The sequence below is a fragment of the Nerophis lumbriciformis genome, linkage group LG10 (assembly GCF_033978685.3).
Source record: "Nerophis lumbriciformis linkage group LG10, RoL_Nlum_v2.1, whole genome shotgun sequence".
Taxonomy (NCBI): domain Eukaryota; kingdom Metazoa; phylum Chordata; class Actinopteri; order Syngnathiformes; family Syngnathidae; genus Nerophis; species Nerophis lumbriciformis.
The window spans coordinates 53,052,453-53,068,807 of NC_084557.2; the positions used below are offsets into that span (position 1 = coordinate 53,052,453).

The window sequence follows — 16,355 nt, forward strand, 5'->3', positions numbered from 1 at the left end:
GACTTGTTTCTTCAGCATTGTCCACACATTTAAGTCAGGATTTTGGGAAAGCCATTCTAAAACCTTCATTCTAGCCTGATTCCTTTACCACTTTTGAGGTGTGTTTGGGGGTCATTGCCCTGTTGGAACACCCAACTGCGCCCAAGACTCAACCTCCGGGCTGATGATTTTAGCTTGTCCTGAACAATTTGGAGCTAATCCTTCTTTTTCATTGTCCCATTTACTCTCTGTAAAGCAGCAGTTCCATTGGCAGCAAAACAGGCCCAGAGCATAATACTACCACCACCATTCTTTGCGGTAGGCATAGTGTTCCTGGGATTAAAGGCCTCACCTTTTCTCTTCCAAACACATTGCTGGGTATTGTGGCCAAACAGCTCCATTTTTGTTTCATCTGACATCACATGGACAAAGATAAGACCTTCTGGAGGAAAGTTCTGTTGTCATATGAAACAAAAATGGAGCTGAACTGCACCAATTTAGTCAAGAGGAGTGGTCAAGTGGTCAAGCAGAAGCTTGTGGATGGCTACCAAAAGCGCCTTATTGCAGGTAAACTTGCCAAGGGACATGTAAGCAAATATTAACATTGCTGTATGTATACTTTTGACCCTCACATTTTCAGTAGACCCATAATAAATTCATAAAAGAAGCAAACTTCATGAATGTTTTTTGTGAGCAACAAGTATGTGCTCCAATCACTACATCACAAACAAATAATAATGATTGTAAAGTCAAGACAGCCATGACATGATGTCCTTTACAAGTGTATGTACACTTTTTTTTTTTTTTACCACGACTGTATATATGAGAACAGTAAAAGCAGGGCCGGCCCGTGGCATAGGCCGTATAGGCAAATGCTAAGGGCGCCGTCCATCAGGGGGCGCCACGCCAGTGCCACAAATGTTGGAGAAAAAAAATAAAAAATAAAAGTTGGTACTATTACTTCTAAATACAAAAAATAATCCCACGTTAATTAAAATGCAAAGTAATGCTTATTTAATAGAAATATTATTTGTTACAACATTACGCCCCCCCCCCGCACGGTGCGCCCCCTCCCTTCCCGTATCATGACTCTTTTTGGACGTCACCACATCAAAAAATCAACACAAGATGTCAAAACGGCCAAAACTGTCAGGTGCCCAGGGAAGAAAAAAGAGAAAAGAAGAGGAGGAGAAACGAGAAAAGACAGAGGTAGCAGGTAGGTAACGTTAGCCCATACTTGCCAGCCCTCCCGAATTTTCCGGGAGACTCCCGAAATTAAGCCCCTCTCCCAAAAACCTCCCGGGACAAATATTCTCCCGGAAATCTCCCTATTGATGAGAGGACAACAGGGTGACAAGAACTAAATCATCCAGAGTAGAGATAAATTGTATTATTATGTTTATCTTACCTAAAAATAAATATATTTATTTAATTAAAAAAATAAAAATAAAATAAAAATACATTTTTACTATATTTTGCTAAAAATTAATTGTATTTTTATTTGTATTTTTTCTGACTCCTTATTACATCCAGCCATATAATTATACATTAAAATAAACATATTTGAAATAATTAATTTTAAATTATCATAATTAATTTAAAATGACCATATTTAATTAATAAAATAATTGCTTGTTTATCAACAACTTTAGCAATTTATTCATTACATTTTGAAGCTCTCAGAAGCCAAGTTATGTTATATTCCTTAATATTTATTTATGCAAGTTTGAAGTATCAATTATCTAAACACAGTTTTGTTTGCATATTTTCAGGATATATATATATATATATATATATATATATATATATATATATATATATATATATATATATATATATATATATATGTATGAAATACTTGACTTGGAGAATTCTGGCTGTCAATATACTCCTCCCCTCTTAACCACGCCCCCAACCACGCCGCGCCCCACCCCCGACCACGCCCCCAGCCCCCACCTCCCGAAATCGGAGGTCTCAAGGTTGGCAAGTATGCGTTAGCCTACATGAAATTATTTGTCTGTTACAGAATGTGATAGTAACCTGGCTTTTTAGCATTAAGCTAATGTTACATGATTCGGCAATTGCTAATCAATAAATAGCGAGTTCTGTTTTAACGTCGGGTTAATATTGTGGAGGGGGCTAAATTGTTATGGAAAATAATAATGTAACGTTAGGTAATTACAGTACTCCCACCTTACATTCCTCAGGGACATTTGTATTAGATCTTTTAAGCAGGTGTTTTTGTTTACATTGTTATTGCCTTCTGGTTAGCTAATGTTTGCCCTGCAGGTAATAGTCACTTTTCCACCCCTTTATATATTAGGTATAGTTGTAAGTTAAAAAAAAAGGTCAAAGACAAAGCTATTCGGTTTCTTGTGAGTATATACACTTCACTGCCGATGTGGGGGGGGGGGCGCCACCTAAAATCTTGCCTAGGGCGCCAGATTGGTTAGGGCCGGGCCTGAGTAAAAGTGGTACAAAGTCTGTATGCAAGAAGTGTTTTTTAGACATTTAGATTTTCAGCAATGTTTACATTTTTTAATTTGTAATTAATTTGTATTCATTTCTCATAGACATACATTTTTGTTGTCATAATTAATATTACATCTATTACATAAAAAATATTTTTTAAATGAAATTTTTATCAAATTATTCAATGATTTTTTTTCATTATTTTTGACCCGACTGACTAATGTAAAAGTATAATTGTTATATCATAGTATTCTTTGTTTTTAGTGTATGTGCACACATACAGTATTGTCTAATCTACAATATACTGCACATAGTACTGTATCATGTACAGTATGTATACATAATCTATGATAAATATATATTGTATATGTTTATTATAGATTATTTGTACACGCACATGTTTGTTGAGAAGGTGCAAAAGTAAGCAGCATCTTTCATCTCTTAGGACAGGATAGGTCTTTATTGATGTATTATTATCTCTTGCAGTGCCAATCAAAGACGAGACCCCAGACAGCAGAGACAATTCAGTGCTGGTAGATCAGTGCAATGGTGGGGTGTCATCATCATTGAATAATGGTTGTACTTTGCAATGAGTTGCTTGCTTATCTGACTACATGTGTGTCTTTTTAGGCAAATGTGCTCACCTTTGCGTGAGTAACGAGACGTGCGCCTGCTTCAAAGGCTACAAACTCAAGCCGAATGGAAAGACCTGTGAGGGTAAGGAGATCAGGTGATCATTAGTGCAACTCATGATTGCAATGTTTGAAAGGAGAGCTTTTGAAAAGAATGCCAAGTATGCATTTATTGGAAGGTATATTCTATTTTTTACAATAAATTGGTATTTTTTGCATACCCATATGTGTGTCTGAAAAGTTCCAGGACTGGTTTAACTAAAAAATATTTAGATAACACTGTTCAGTATTGTAACATTTCATTTCCAGAGGGCTCTCATAACAATGAAAAATGTATTTAGAACAGGGGTGTCCAAACTTTTTGACTTGGGGGCAGCATTGGGCTATAAAAATGTGTATATATATATATATATATATATATATATATATATATATATATATATATATATATATATATATACATATATATTATATATATATGTATATATATATATTAGAGATGCACGGTTTGCGGGCACAACCGCGGAGTCCGCGGATTATCCGCGGATCGGGCGGATGAAATTAAAAAAAATTAGATTTTATCCGGGGGGTCGGGTCGGGCGGTTGAAATAAAAAAAAATTAGATTTTAAATAGATTCAGGCGGGTGGCAGTTAAACCAATTGGTAAATATATATACATAGTTAAATGTTGTTACCCACATACGAAAAACGAGCAGGCACCTGCAGCATATGCCACAACAGAAGAAAAATAATAAAGAGATGGACACTTTTACGGAGCGGAGAAGGGACGCCTCGCCGGGGTCCGGGACCGAGGCCCCTTCCCCCGAGAGGGCCCCACCGGGAGCCATAGCTGAGGCGATCCGCGAGAAGGGCCCGACGCACGTCCAGGGTCACCACCGCGCCCACCGCACCGACACCCCGCCTCGTCCGCCTTTGCCGCGGCCGGCGTCACGCGCAGCAGGTAAGCAGCTTACCTGCCCGCCACCCCTGTTGCCGGGGGCGCGTAACAGGGGTCACTCCGCGCGCAGTGCGCTCACGAAAGGGGTGGGGCTCACCCTGGTTGATATAGACAGCAGGACGGTGGCCATGGAAGTCGGAACCCGCTAAGGAGTGTGTAACAACCCACCTGCCGAATCAACTAGCCCTGAAAATGGATGGCGCTGGAGCGTCGGGCCCATACCCGGCCGTCGCCGGCAGCGAGATGCGCTTGGAGGTGCGCTCAGCGCGGCTCCTATATGATTGCGCACTGGTGTGCGTCTGGGCCGTGACAGCGTGGCACGCGAATGTCTGTGCTGCATTGGATCAGTCTCCTTTCTTTAACAGGCAAAAGCTTTATAACCTCACTAATGCCTTGCATCGTCTATATTAGATATATAACAACGGGCGGGTGCGGGCGGGTGCGGTTCTGATTAAATGTTAGATCGGGTGGATGGCGGATGGTTGACGACTTTCTGATGCGGTTGCGGATGAAATAATTGCCTATCCGCGCATCTCTAATATATATATATATATATATATATATATATATATATATATACTGTATATATATTATATGTATATATATATAATGGATTATGTTTATATGCATATGTATATATATATTATATGTGTGTATATATATATATATACACAATGGATATATATATATATATATATATATATATATATATATATATATATATATAATGGATATATATTTAATATAATTGGATATTAAGAGTATGTGAAAGTTGGAGTCCTACCTTGTTTACTTCTGTGACGACCTTCTTAAAGTTTTGTAATCAATCACAAATATCAAGCAGCTAAAATGTGCCAAACATGGATAAGTGTGAAGAGACTAGTGTTTTAAATTGTTTCCATTGTGCACTCTAATGGATTTAAATGTAATCTAGAATTTGTTTATGCTGTTTGGATGTTTTCCATATCATCCACAATGTTCAGTGAGCAGGTTGTGTTATTTTTTTGCACCATGACGAGGGAAGGTTGTTTGGATTGTGTCATATAAATAAATAAATGCTGTGGTATTGTGTTAAGATACATCCAAGTGTCATTGATAAGGTTTACTCACATTGTCGACAAGATGGTAGCAAGTCTGTATCAGTCAGAGACCTGCTTGGTATTTCAAACGTACGTCTTGCGGGCCAAAATAAAGACGCCACAGTTTGGACAACACCTGACTTAGAAGGTAGTAAAAAGGTCTTTCATGCTCTCGCTGTGAAAATATTCAATTTATAACGAATGATTCCTCCTTCAGAGAAATTCATGTCACAACGATAAAGGAGGATTACCGTACATTAGTGATGGGTCCGGCAACACCGATGCATCGGCGCATGCGTCCAGCTCATAGAGCGAAACCCTGTGTCGGTGCGCGTACCGCTTTTAGAAAGTCACGTGACCGATCATGAGCTGTTTTGGTCACGTGACCGATACGCCAACTGTGTCGCACTGACGCCTCCTCTGTGCCCTGTGAGCGGCTCTTTTCTACAGCCGGAGAAATAATAACTAAGAAGAGAAATCGTCTAAAATGTAATACGTCGGAAAAACTTTTTTTTTTTTTTAAATAAAAATGTGTAAAAAAATAATATTAAAAAAATTCCCAGTCCACAATCATCCACAACACGTTCTCTTAGATTTCCATGTTATGATACATGTTCACATTATTTATTGACTGTATCTAAAAAAGATACAAATATATTTTTATTTAAATGAAGATATGAAATAATCCTAAATGAAATACAATGACTTGGTTTATATTATTGTATATACTAGGGCAGGGGTCACCAACGCGGTGCCCGCGGTCACCAGGTAGCCCGTAAGGACCAGATCAGTCGCCCGCTGGCCTGTTCTAAAAATAGCTCAAAGAGCAGCACTTACCAGTGAGCTGCCTCTATTTTTTTTAATTTTATTTATTTACTAGCAAGCTGGTCTCGCTTTGCTCGACATTTTTAATTCTAAAAGAGACAAAACTCAAATAGAATTTGAAAATCCAAGAAAATATTTTAAAGACTTGGTCTTCACTTGGAATAAGCGGTAGAAAATGGATGGATGGATGGGTCTTCACTTGTTTAAATAAATTCATTTATTTTTTTAATTTGCTTCTTATTACTTTTAGAAATACAATTTTAGAGAAAAAATACAACCTTAAAAATGATTTTAGAATTTTTAAACAAATATACCTTTTTACCTTTTAAATTTCTTCCTCTTCTTTCCTGACAATTTAAATCAATGTTCAAGTACATTTATTTATTTTTTATTGTAAAGAATAATAAATATTTTAGCTTCTGGTTTTTCGACGAAGAATATTTCTTCAAAGTTACTATGATTAAAATTCAAAAAAATTATTCTGGCAAATCTAGAAAATCTGTAGAATCAAATTTAAATCTTATTTCAAAGTATTTTGAATTTCTTTTAAAATTTTTGTTCTGGAAAATCTAGAAGAAATACTGATTTGTCTTTGTTAGAAATATAGCTTGGTCCAATTTGTTAAATATTCTAACAAAGTGCCGATTGGATTTTAACCAATTTAAAACATGTCATCAAAATTCTAAAATGTATCTTAATCAGGAAAAATTACTAATGATGTTCCATAAATTCTTTTTTTAATTTTAAAAAAAAGATTCAAATAAGCTAGTTTTTCCTCTTCTTTTTGTCGGTTGAATTTTGAATTATAAAGAGTCGAAATTGAAGATAAACTATGTTTCAAAATTTCATTTTAAATTTTTTCTTGTTTTCTCCTCTTTTAAACCGTTCAATTAAGTGTTTTTTTCATCATTTATTCTCTACAAAAAACCTTCCGTAAAAGGAAAAAAAAATGTACGACGGAATGACAGACAGAAATACCCTTTTTTTTTTTATATATATACACATTTATTTATTTAGCTATTCTTGTTTAAATCACACTTACGTGTAACTTACAAATGACAATATATTTATTTATTTAAGTGTGTATCAAACTGGTAGCCCTTGGCATTAATCAGTACCCAAGAAGTAGTTTTTGGTTTCAAAAAGGTTGGTGACCCCTGTACTAGGGCATCAAATCAGTGTCAGTTGAGTCGGTCCATAGGTTGCCTGTAGGGATTTTTAATGTCCAGCAGATGTCAGTATTTAGTGACACAGTATCGACACAGTATCAATACAGTTTTGCAATGTGTCGAAATGCTTCATGACGCCTCATCAACCCATCACTACCGTACATCCAATGCATTTTATTTTCTACTCATCCTGCAGACGTTAATGAGTGCTTACTGGGAGCCAGCAACTGTCGAGGCGGCGAGCGCTGCATCAACACGGAGGGCTCCTTCCGCTGCCAGAGAGAGGTCAGCTGCGGCACAGGCTACGAACTGACGGACGACAACAACTGCATAGGTTCAACATCCAACATCCTTCACATTCCCTCCCTATTTACACGTCTGCAAAGTGACACATTATTTGTCCTTACCAGATATTGACGAGTGCGAGACAGGCATCCATAACTGTGGTCCAGAGTTCCAGTGCCAAAACACTCAGGGGTCCTTCCGTTGTCTCCCCAAGGTCCGGTGTGGCGCAGGTTTCATCCAGGACGCTCTGGGAAAATGCATTGGTGACTATTCTTGTCAGGTTCAAACACTGATGACATCTATTAAACAAGACAAGAAGCAAAGAATTAAACAGAGACAGAATTCAATTTGGCTCAATTTGAGGAGAGACGCTTGGACACTGTACCCTTGTACAGTGTCATTACGCTCTGCCAAAAGATTGCATGACTCCGTCTTTTATTTGGACCTTCCCTGACCACACGGCCATAGCTGTTTCTAAAGGACGAGGGTCGTAAGCAGTTCACAGAAAAGGTTGGTTCAAAAAAGAGGTCGTAAAAGAGTTCAAAAAGAGGTTCGTAAAACAGTTGAAAAAGGAGGTTCAAAAAGAGGTCGTCTGGAAATTGGGCAGATCCTGCCTTCTCTCCGCTTTGTAGTCCTTGGGTTAGAACAATGTCTTTCTGTTGATTACAATACATGAAAGAAACAGAAACACCTTCATGTTGCTTCCCATCCTACACAGTGGAGTTTTACAAGCCTTCCCCCCCCCCCTAGGGGAGACCGAATGCTATGGATGTCGAGTGGGTCTGACATAATATTGTGAGAGTCCAGTCCATAGTGGATCTAACATAATAGTGTGAGAGTCCAGTCCATAGTGGATCTAACATAATATTGTGAGAGTCCAGTCCATAGTGGATCTAACATAATAGTGAGAGTCCAGTCCATAGTGGATCTAACATAATAGTGTGAGAGTCCAGTCCATAGTGGATCTAACATAATAGTGTGAGAGTCCAGTCCATAGTGGATCTAACATAATAGTGAGAGTCCAGTCCATAGTGGATCTAACATAATAGTGTGAGAGTCCAGTCCATAGTGGATCTAACATAATAGTGTGAGAGTCCAGTCCATAGTGGATCTAACATAATAATGTGAGAGTCCAGTCCATAGTGGATCTAACATAATAGTGAGAGTCCAGTCCATAGTGGATCTAACATAATAGTGTGAGAGTCCAGTCCATAGTGGATCTAACATAATAGTGAGAGTCCAGTCCATAGTGGATCTAACATAATAGTGTGAAAGTCCAGTCCATAGTGGATCTAACATAATAGTGTGAGAGTCCAGTCCATAGTGGATCCAAATAATAGTGAGAGTCCAGTCCATAGTGGATCTAACATAATAGTGAGAGAGTCCAGTCCATAGTGGATCTAACATAATAGTGTGAGAGTCCAGTCCATAGTGGACCTAACATAATAGTGAGAGTCCAGTCCATAGTGGATCCAACATAATAGTGTGAGAGTCCAGTCCATAGTGGACCTAACATAATAGTGAGAGTCCAGTCCATAGTGGATCTAACATAATAGTGAGAGTCCAGTCCATAGTGAATCTAACACGCCCGGAGGTTGGGTCGTGGGCGCAGTTGGGTGTTCCAACAGGACAATGACCCCAAACACACGTCAAAAGTGGTAAAGGAATGGCTAAATCAGGCTAGAATGAAGGTTTAAGAATGGCTTTCCCAAAATCCTGACTTAAATGTGGGGACAATGCTGAAGAAACAAGTCCATGTCAGAAAAGCAACACATTTAGCTGAACTGCACTAATTTAGTGGTCAAGTGGTCAAGCAGAAGCTTGTGGATGTCTACCAAAAGCGCCTTATTGCAGTTGTAGAAATGATTGTAAAGTGAAGACAGCCATGACATGATGTTCTCTACAAGTGGATGTCGACTTTTGACCAGGACCGCATTAATTGTGTGTCTATGTTACAGATATCAATGAGTGTGTGAGCCAGACGGGTCCGTGCCAAAGAGGTCAGCTGTGCATCAACACCGCCGGCTCGTACGTCTGCCGGAAGAACTCGGTCAACTGTGGGCGGGGCTACCACCTCAACGAGGAAGGCACACGCTGTGTCGGTACGGCCGTCGTTTTGTCCCGAAGCGTGCACCCGACAGATTGATAACGTTTTTTTGTTCACTCTCCAGACATCGACGAGTGCAAAGGCCCCGAGCAGGTGTGCTCGGGTCACAGCTGCGTCAACAGGATGGGCTCCTACCACTGCGACTGTGACAGCGGCTACAACTTCAACAGCAACAGTCGCCTCTGCGAGGGTAAGTAGACGAGGAGGGCGGCGGGCGATCGTAACACCGCACATACCGCTGTTGACGTGGTCTTGTAGATATCAACGAATGCAGGCACTACCCCGGACGCCTATGCGCTCACAAGTGTGACAACACACCTGGATCTTACAAGTGCACCTGCACCACCGGCTTCAAGCTGGCACGGGACGGCAGGAACTGTGAAGGTAATGACACCTAATCATTCTCTTCTTATTTGAAATCATTAAAGAATGGTCCTTATAACAAAAATATAGGAATGCAAATGTCATGATATATGTTATTTTATTAGCAGAGGTGTGGACTCGAGTCACATGACTTGGACTCGAGTCATGAATTTGATGACTTTAGATTCGACTTGACAAAATGTAAAAAGACTTGCAACTCGACTTAGACTTTAACATCAATGACTTGTGACTTCACTTGGACTTGAGCCTTTTGAATTGACATGACTTGACATGACTTGCTACTTAATTCCCCAAAACCCAAAGATGAAAAAGTTATTCGGGAGCGCTCCGTATTTTTCATTGTGTACTTGTCTATCAGCGTTGCGTGTGTCAGCTGGTGTGCTCTCAGTACAACAGCCAATCAAATTAGATCTACTTTGGTTTCATCACACAGCATTCATCCAATCAAATTGCAGGACAACCAACGAAGAAGACATGTCCAAACCACACGCCAGTGAACAAAAAAATGATACCTAAAATAATTTCGTTTGGGTATAAAAATTACGAGGTGGTCAACACGAAACGGTTTGCAGTATGCAACACATGCGGTTCGAAAATGACTGATGGAGAGGCAACAACGTACTTCCAACTTCGTCCGGCATTTGAAGTTGCACAAAGAACGGTAAGTTTTGAATGTAAGATAACGTTTATTGGCTAAGTAACGTGACTTTTATTTGCTGTGTAGTTAAATCAGTGAGGCTGTAAACTCACTGCTAACGTTATAACGTCATTGCAAACACGGGAATCTGTTGCAGTTCACTACCTTATTCATACTTTTTGTTCAGTGATTTTTTTTAAGCAGGGTTACGTTAGTCAATATATCACACGTAACGTTAGACGGCGGTCAGCAGCACCGCGTATTTTAGCCACCTAAAAAAAGACAAAAATAGTAAAATAAAGGTCAGTTAAAATGTATACTATATTATGAATATGTGTACCGTTCTAGCTAGCTTTCTGACATACTGTTGGTTGTTTACCTCAGTGGTCCCCAACCACCGGGCCGCGGCCCGGTACTGGTCCGTGGATCGATTAGTATCGGGCCGCACAAGAAATATATATATATATTTTTTCTTTTTTTAATTAAATCAACATAAAAAACACAAGATACACTTACAAGTAGTGCACCAACCCAAAACAACTCTCTCCCCCCTTTTGTTCTGGGCATTGAACATGAAGACTCTTCCTTCACTGTTCCGAGTGGCCATGAGAGTCTTGGCAGTGCCTGCCTCCAGTGCTCCAGTGGAGCGAGTTTTCAGCCATGGTGGCATCATACTACGCCCCCATCGTGCACAAATGACTGACAGACTCTTGGCTAATTTGGTCTTTTGCAAATGCAATGCAGCATAGGGCCCTGACATATAAAAAGTACAACTTTTTTGTTATGTTCACGTATATGTCATGTTTTTTCAATGTTAACACTTTTGTACAAATAAGTACATTTGCACTTTATTTTTCAATGTGTTTGTTCTGTAAAGGAATGAGTTAATGTTTAAAATGACTGGTTAATAGTGCTATTATAAAGTGCAATGTCAGCACAATTTTCTTTCCTGCAATTTAAAATGCACTTGTTTTAATAAATAAATACAGCGTTTGAAAAGCATACACAATCTGTGTTAATATATTAGTCTGTGGTTAAAAGGACTTGAAAGGACTCGAAACTCAAAATGCAGGACTTAGGACTTGACTTGAGACTTTCCAGTCTTGACTTTGGACTTGACTCGGGGCTTGCCTGTCTTGACTCGGGACTTGACTCGGACTTGAGGGCAAAGACTTGAGACTTACTTGTGACTTGCAAAACAATGACTTGGTCCCACCTCTGTTTATTAGGTAGCGTTTTATAAACGAGCACATTTTCTGAACAAATCCATAGAAAAGTCTTGTATGGGTTATTTCCATAAGTCAATCAAAGTTTACTTATATAGCCCTTAATCACAAGTGTCTCAAAGGGCTGCACAAGCCACAACGACATGACTTGACTTGAATAAAAATACATTGAAAAAAATGTTTGTAAAGTATGTTTACTTTTAGCACATATAAATGATTACAATCAAATATAAGGTTAATGGTAAATAAGGTTTGAAATACATATATATCTATATATTTTCAATTATTTCATAGCAATATTGTTTTAATATGGTTAACATTCCTCCTCAGTGATATTGCCTCTAACCCTAGGGCAGGGGTCGGCAACCCAAAATGTTGAAAGAGCCATATTGGACCAAAAATGCAAAAAAAAATCTGTCTGGAGCCGCAAAAAATTAAATTATATTATATATTATATACAGATAGTGTGTCATGAGATATAAATTGAATTAAGAGGACTTAAAGGAAACTAAATGAGCTCAAATATAGCTACAAATGAGGCATTATGATGCAATATGTACATATAGCTAGTAGAGATGCGCGGATAGGCAATTATTTCATCCGCAACCGCATCAGAAAGTCGTCAACCATCCGCCATCCACCCGATGTAACATTTGATCAGAACCGCACCCGCCCGCACCCGCCCGTTGTTATATATCTAATATAGACGATGCAAGGCATTAGTGAGGTTATAAAGCTTTTGCCTGTTAAAGAAAGGAGACTGATCCAATGCAGCACAGACATTCGCGTGCCACGCTGTCACGACCCAGACGCACACCAGTGCGCAATCATATAGGAGCCTCGCTGAGCGCACCTCCAAGCGCGTCTCGCTGCCGGCGACGGCCGGGTATGGGCCCGACGCTCCAGCGCCATCCATTTTCAGGGCTAGTTGATTCGGCAGGTGGGTTGTTACACACTCCTTAGCGGGTTCCGACGTCCATGGCCACCGTCCTGCTGTCTATATCAACCAGGGTGAGCCCCACCCCTTTCGTGAGCGCACTGCGCGCGGAGTGACCCCTGTTACGCGCCCCCCGTTACGCGCCCCCCGGCAACAGGGGTGGCGGGCAGGTAAGCTGCGCGGGCGGAGCGCGCGGAGTGACCCCTGTTACGAGCCCCCGGCCACGGGGGTGGCGGGCAGGTAAGCTGCTTACCTGCTGCGCGTGACGCCGGCCGCGGCGAAGGCGGACGAGGCGGGGTGTCGGTGCGGTGAGCGCGGTGGTGACCCTGGACGTGCGTCGGGCCCTTCTCGCGGATCGCCTCAGCTACGGCTCCCGGTGGGGCCCTCTCGGGGGAAGGGGCCTCGGTCCCGGACCCCGGCGAGGCTTCGGGGGCCTTCTCCGCTCCGTAAAAGTGTCCATCTCTTTTTTTTTCTTCTTCTGTTGTGGCATATGCTGCAGGTGCCTGCTCGTTTTTCGTATGTGAGTAACAACATTTAACTATGTATATATATTTCCCAATTGGTTTAACTGCCACCCGCCTGAATCTATTTAAAATCTAATTTTTTTTTATTTCAACCGCCCGACCCGACCCGACCCGCGGATAAAATCTAATTTTTTTAAATTTCATCCGCCCGATCCGCGGATAATCCGCGGACTCCGCGGTTGTGCCCGCAAACCGCGCATCTCTAATAGCTAGCCTAAATAGCATGTTAGCATGGATTAGCTTGCAGTCATGCAGTGACCAAACATGTCTGATTAGCACTCCACACAAGTCAATAACATCAACAAAACTCACCTTTCATGCACAACCTTAAAAGTTTGGTGGACAAAATGAGACAGACAAAGAAGTGGCATAAAACACGTCCTCGAAAGTCGGAGAAAGTTATACATGTAAACAAACTACGGTGAGTTCAAGGACCGCCAAAATGAGTAGGACAAAACGGCGCTCGCCAAATACTGGAATCAGTGAAGCATGTTTAATATAAACAGTGTGCTTTATAACAATTAGGAAGGTTTGTGTCATGTTTGTCCTCCTACACAAACCATATTAAAACAAAAAATAGATTTTTTCCCCCTCTTTTTCCATTTTTCTTACATTTCTGAAAAAGCTCCAGAGAGCCATTAGGGCGGCGCTAAAGATGCGGCTCTAGAGCCGCGGGTTGCCGACCCCTGCCTTAGAACCATGAACGTAATAATAATTTGTTGTTGCAGCTGAGATAGACTCCAGCACCCCCCGCCACCCCGAAAGGGACAAGCGGTAGAAAATGGATGGATGGATGGGTCAAATGCAGAGGACAAATTTTACCACACCAAGTGTGTGTGTGACATTCATTGGTACTGTAACTTGAACTTTAACTTGTAACAATGGTCATTATATATATATATTAGTATATTATCATTGACTATACATATATATATATATATATATATATATATATATATATATATATATATATATATATATATATATATATATATATATATATATATATATATATATATATAAACCAAAAAGCCCTTGATGAAAGCGGATACAATTTCACCCTCACCTATGAACCCACGCCAGGAAACCAGCCAAAAAAGAACAGAAAACGAAACGACATCATCTGGTACAACCCCCCATACAGCAAAAACGTCTCAACTAACATTGGACACAAATTCCTCAATCTGATTGACAAACACTTTCCCAAAGACAACACCCTAAGAAAAGTATTCAACAAGAACAACATTAAATTGAGCTACAGCTGTATGAACAATATACGACAAATCATCTCAAACCACAACAAAACAATTGCAAATGAGCCGTCGGCCCCCAGACAGAGCGACTCCAAAACCAACAAAGGCTGTTACTGTCGAAAGAAACCTGATTGCCCTCTCAACGGGGGGTGCTTACAAACATCAGTTGTCTACCAATCTAAGGTAATACGCAAGGACATTAACACATCCGACACATATGTAGGATTAACCGAGGGAGAATTCAAAACCAGATGGAACAATCACAAGGCTTCTTTCAGGAACAAAAACCTGCGAAATACCACAGAACTCAGCAAACACATTTGGGACCTCAAAGACAATAATGTTGAATATTCAATAACATGGCAAATTCTTGCATCCAGCACACCTTACAATAGTGGTAATAAAAGATGCAACCTATGCTTGAAAGAGAAACTGTTTATTATTTACCGTCCAGACCTGTCATTCCTCAACAAGCGCAGCGAAATTGTATCAGCATGCCGCCACAGACGGAAACACCTCCTAGGTAACACATGAGCCAATCACCACGCCCCTACGCCAGCCTGTACCCACCCACTCTGTGCCCTATATAAACCATGGTATGTGAATGCTCCCATTAAAATCTCCTGATGATTGAGGGAACCCCTCATGAAACAGGCCTGTAGAGATGAAATAGTCTTGTGATTTTTTTCCCACACATACATATATTGCGCTCTACTACGGTATCAAGCACTATTTTTTGGATAACCTTATTAAGACATATATATATATATATATATATATATATATATATATGTCTTAATAAGGTTCATCTCTACAGGCCTGTTTCATGAGGGGTTCCCTCAATCATCAGGAGATTTTTTATTTTATTTTATTTTTATTTTTATTTTTTAATCTCCTGATGATTGAGGGAACCCCTCATGAAACAGGCCTGTAGAGATGAAGTAGTCTTGTGATTTTTTTTCCCCACACATACATATATATATATATGTATATATATATATATATATATATATATATATATATATATATATATATATATATATATATATATACCGTATTTTCCGCACTATAAGGCGCACCGGATTATTAGCCGCACCTTCTATGAATTACATATTTCATAATTTTGTCCACCAATAAGCCGCCCCGGACTATAAGCCGCGCCTACGCTGCGCTAAAGTGAATGTCAAAAAAACGCTGCGCTAAAGTGAATGTCAAAAAAACGCTGCGCTAAAGTGAATGTCAAAAAAACAGTCAGATAGTTCAGTCAAACTTTAATAATATATTGAAAACCAGCGTTCTAACAACTCTGTCCCAAAATGTACAAATGTGCAATCACAAACATAGTAAAATTCAAAATGGTGTAGAGCAATAGTAACATACCGGTAATGTTGCTCGAACGTTAATGTCACAACACACAAAATAAACATAGCGCTCACTTTCTGAAGTTATTCTTCATTCGTACCGGTAAATCCTTCGAATTCTTCGTCTTCGGTGTCCGAATTGAAAAGTTGCGCAAGCGTGGGTTCCAAAATGGCCGGCTCCGTCTCTTCGAAGTCATCGGAGTCAGTGTCGCTGTTGTTGTCCAGTAGTTCTGTGAATCCTGCCTTCCGGAAAGCTCGGACCACAGTTGTGACCGAAATATCTGCCCAGGCATTTACGATGCACTGGCAAATGTTGGCGTATGTCGTCCGGCGCTGTCTGCCCGTCTTAGTGAAGGTGTGTTCGCCTTCGGTCATCCATTGTTCCCACGCCGTTCGCAGTCGTGATTTGAATGCCCTGTTGACACCAATATCCAGCGGTTGGAGTTCTTTGGTTAATCCACCCGGAATGACGGCGAGTGTTGTATTTGTGTGCTTCACTTGTTTTTTGACACCATCTGTGATGTGGG

The 16,355-nt window shown here is 40.1% G+C and overlaps 1 protein-coding gene across 2 annotated transcripts in view; it reads left to right on the forward strand.

Moving 5' to 3' along the window:
• fbln1 (fibulin 1) overlaps positions 1–16,355 on the forward strand; it is a 208,159-nt gene that overhangs the window by 62,084 nt on the left and 129,720 nt on the right. For both annotated transcript variants that reach the window (XM_061969426.1, XM_061969425.2), the window contains exons 5-11: positions 2,938–3,000; positions 3,082–3,168; positions 7,311–7,448; positions 7,525–7,662; positions 9,358–9,501; positions 9,571–9,696; positions 9,765–9,890. In XM_061969426.1, coding sequence (XP_061825410.1) covers positions 2,938–3,000; positions 3,082–3,168; positions 7,311–7,448; positions 7,525–7,662; positions 9,358–9,501; positions 9,571–9,696; positions 9,765–9,890 — 822 coding nt within the window. The remainder of the gene's footprint in view (positions 1–2,937; positions 3,001–3,081; positions 3,169–7,310; positions 7,449–7,524; positions 7,663–9,357; positions 9,502–9,570; positions 9,697–9,764; positions 9,891–16,355) is intronic.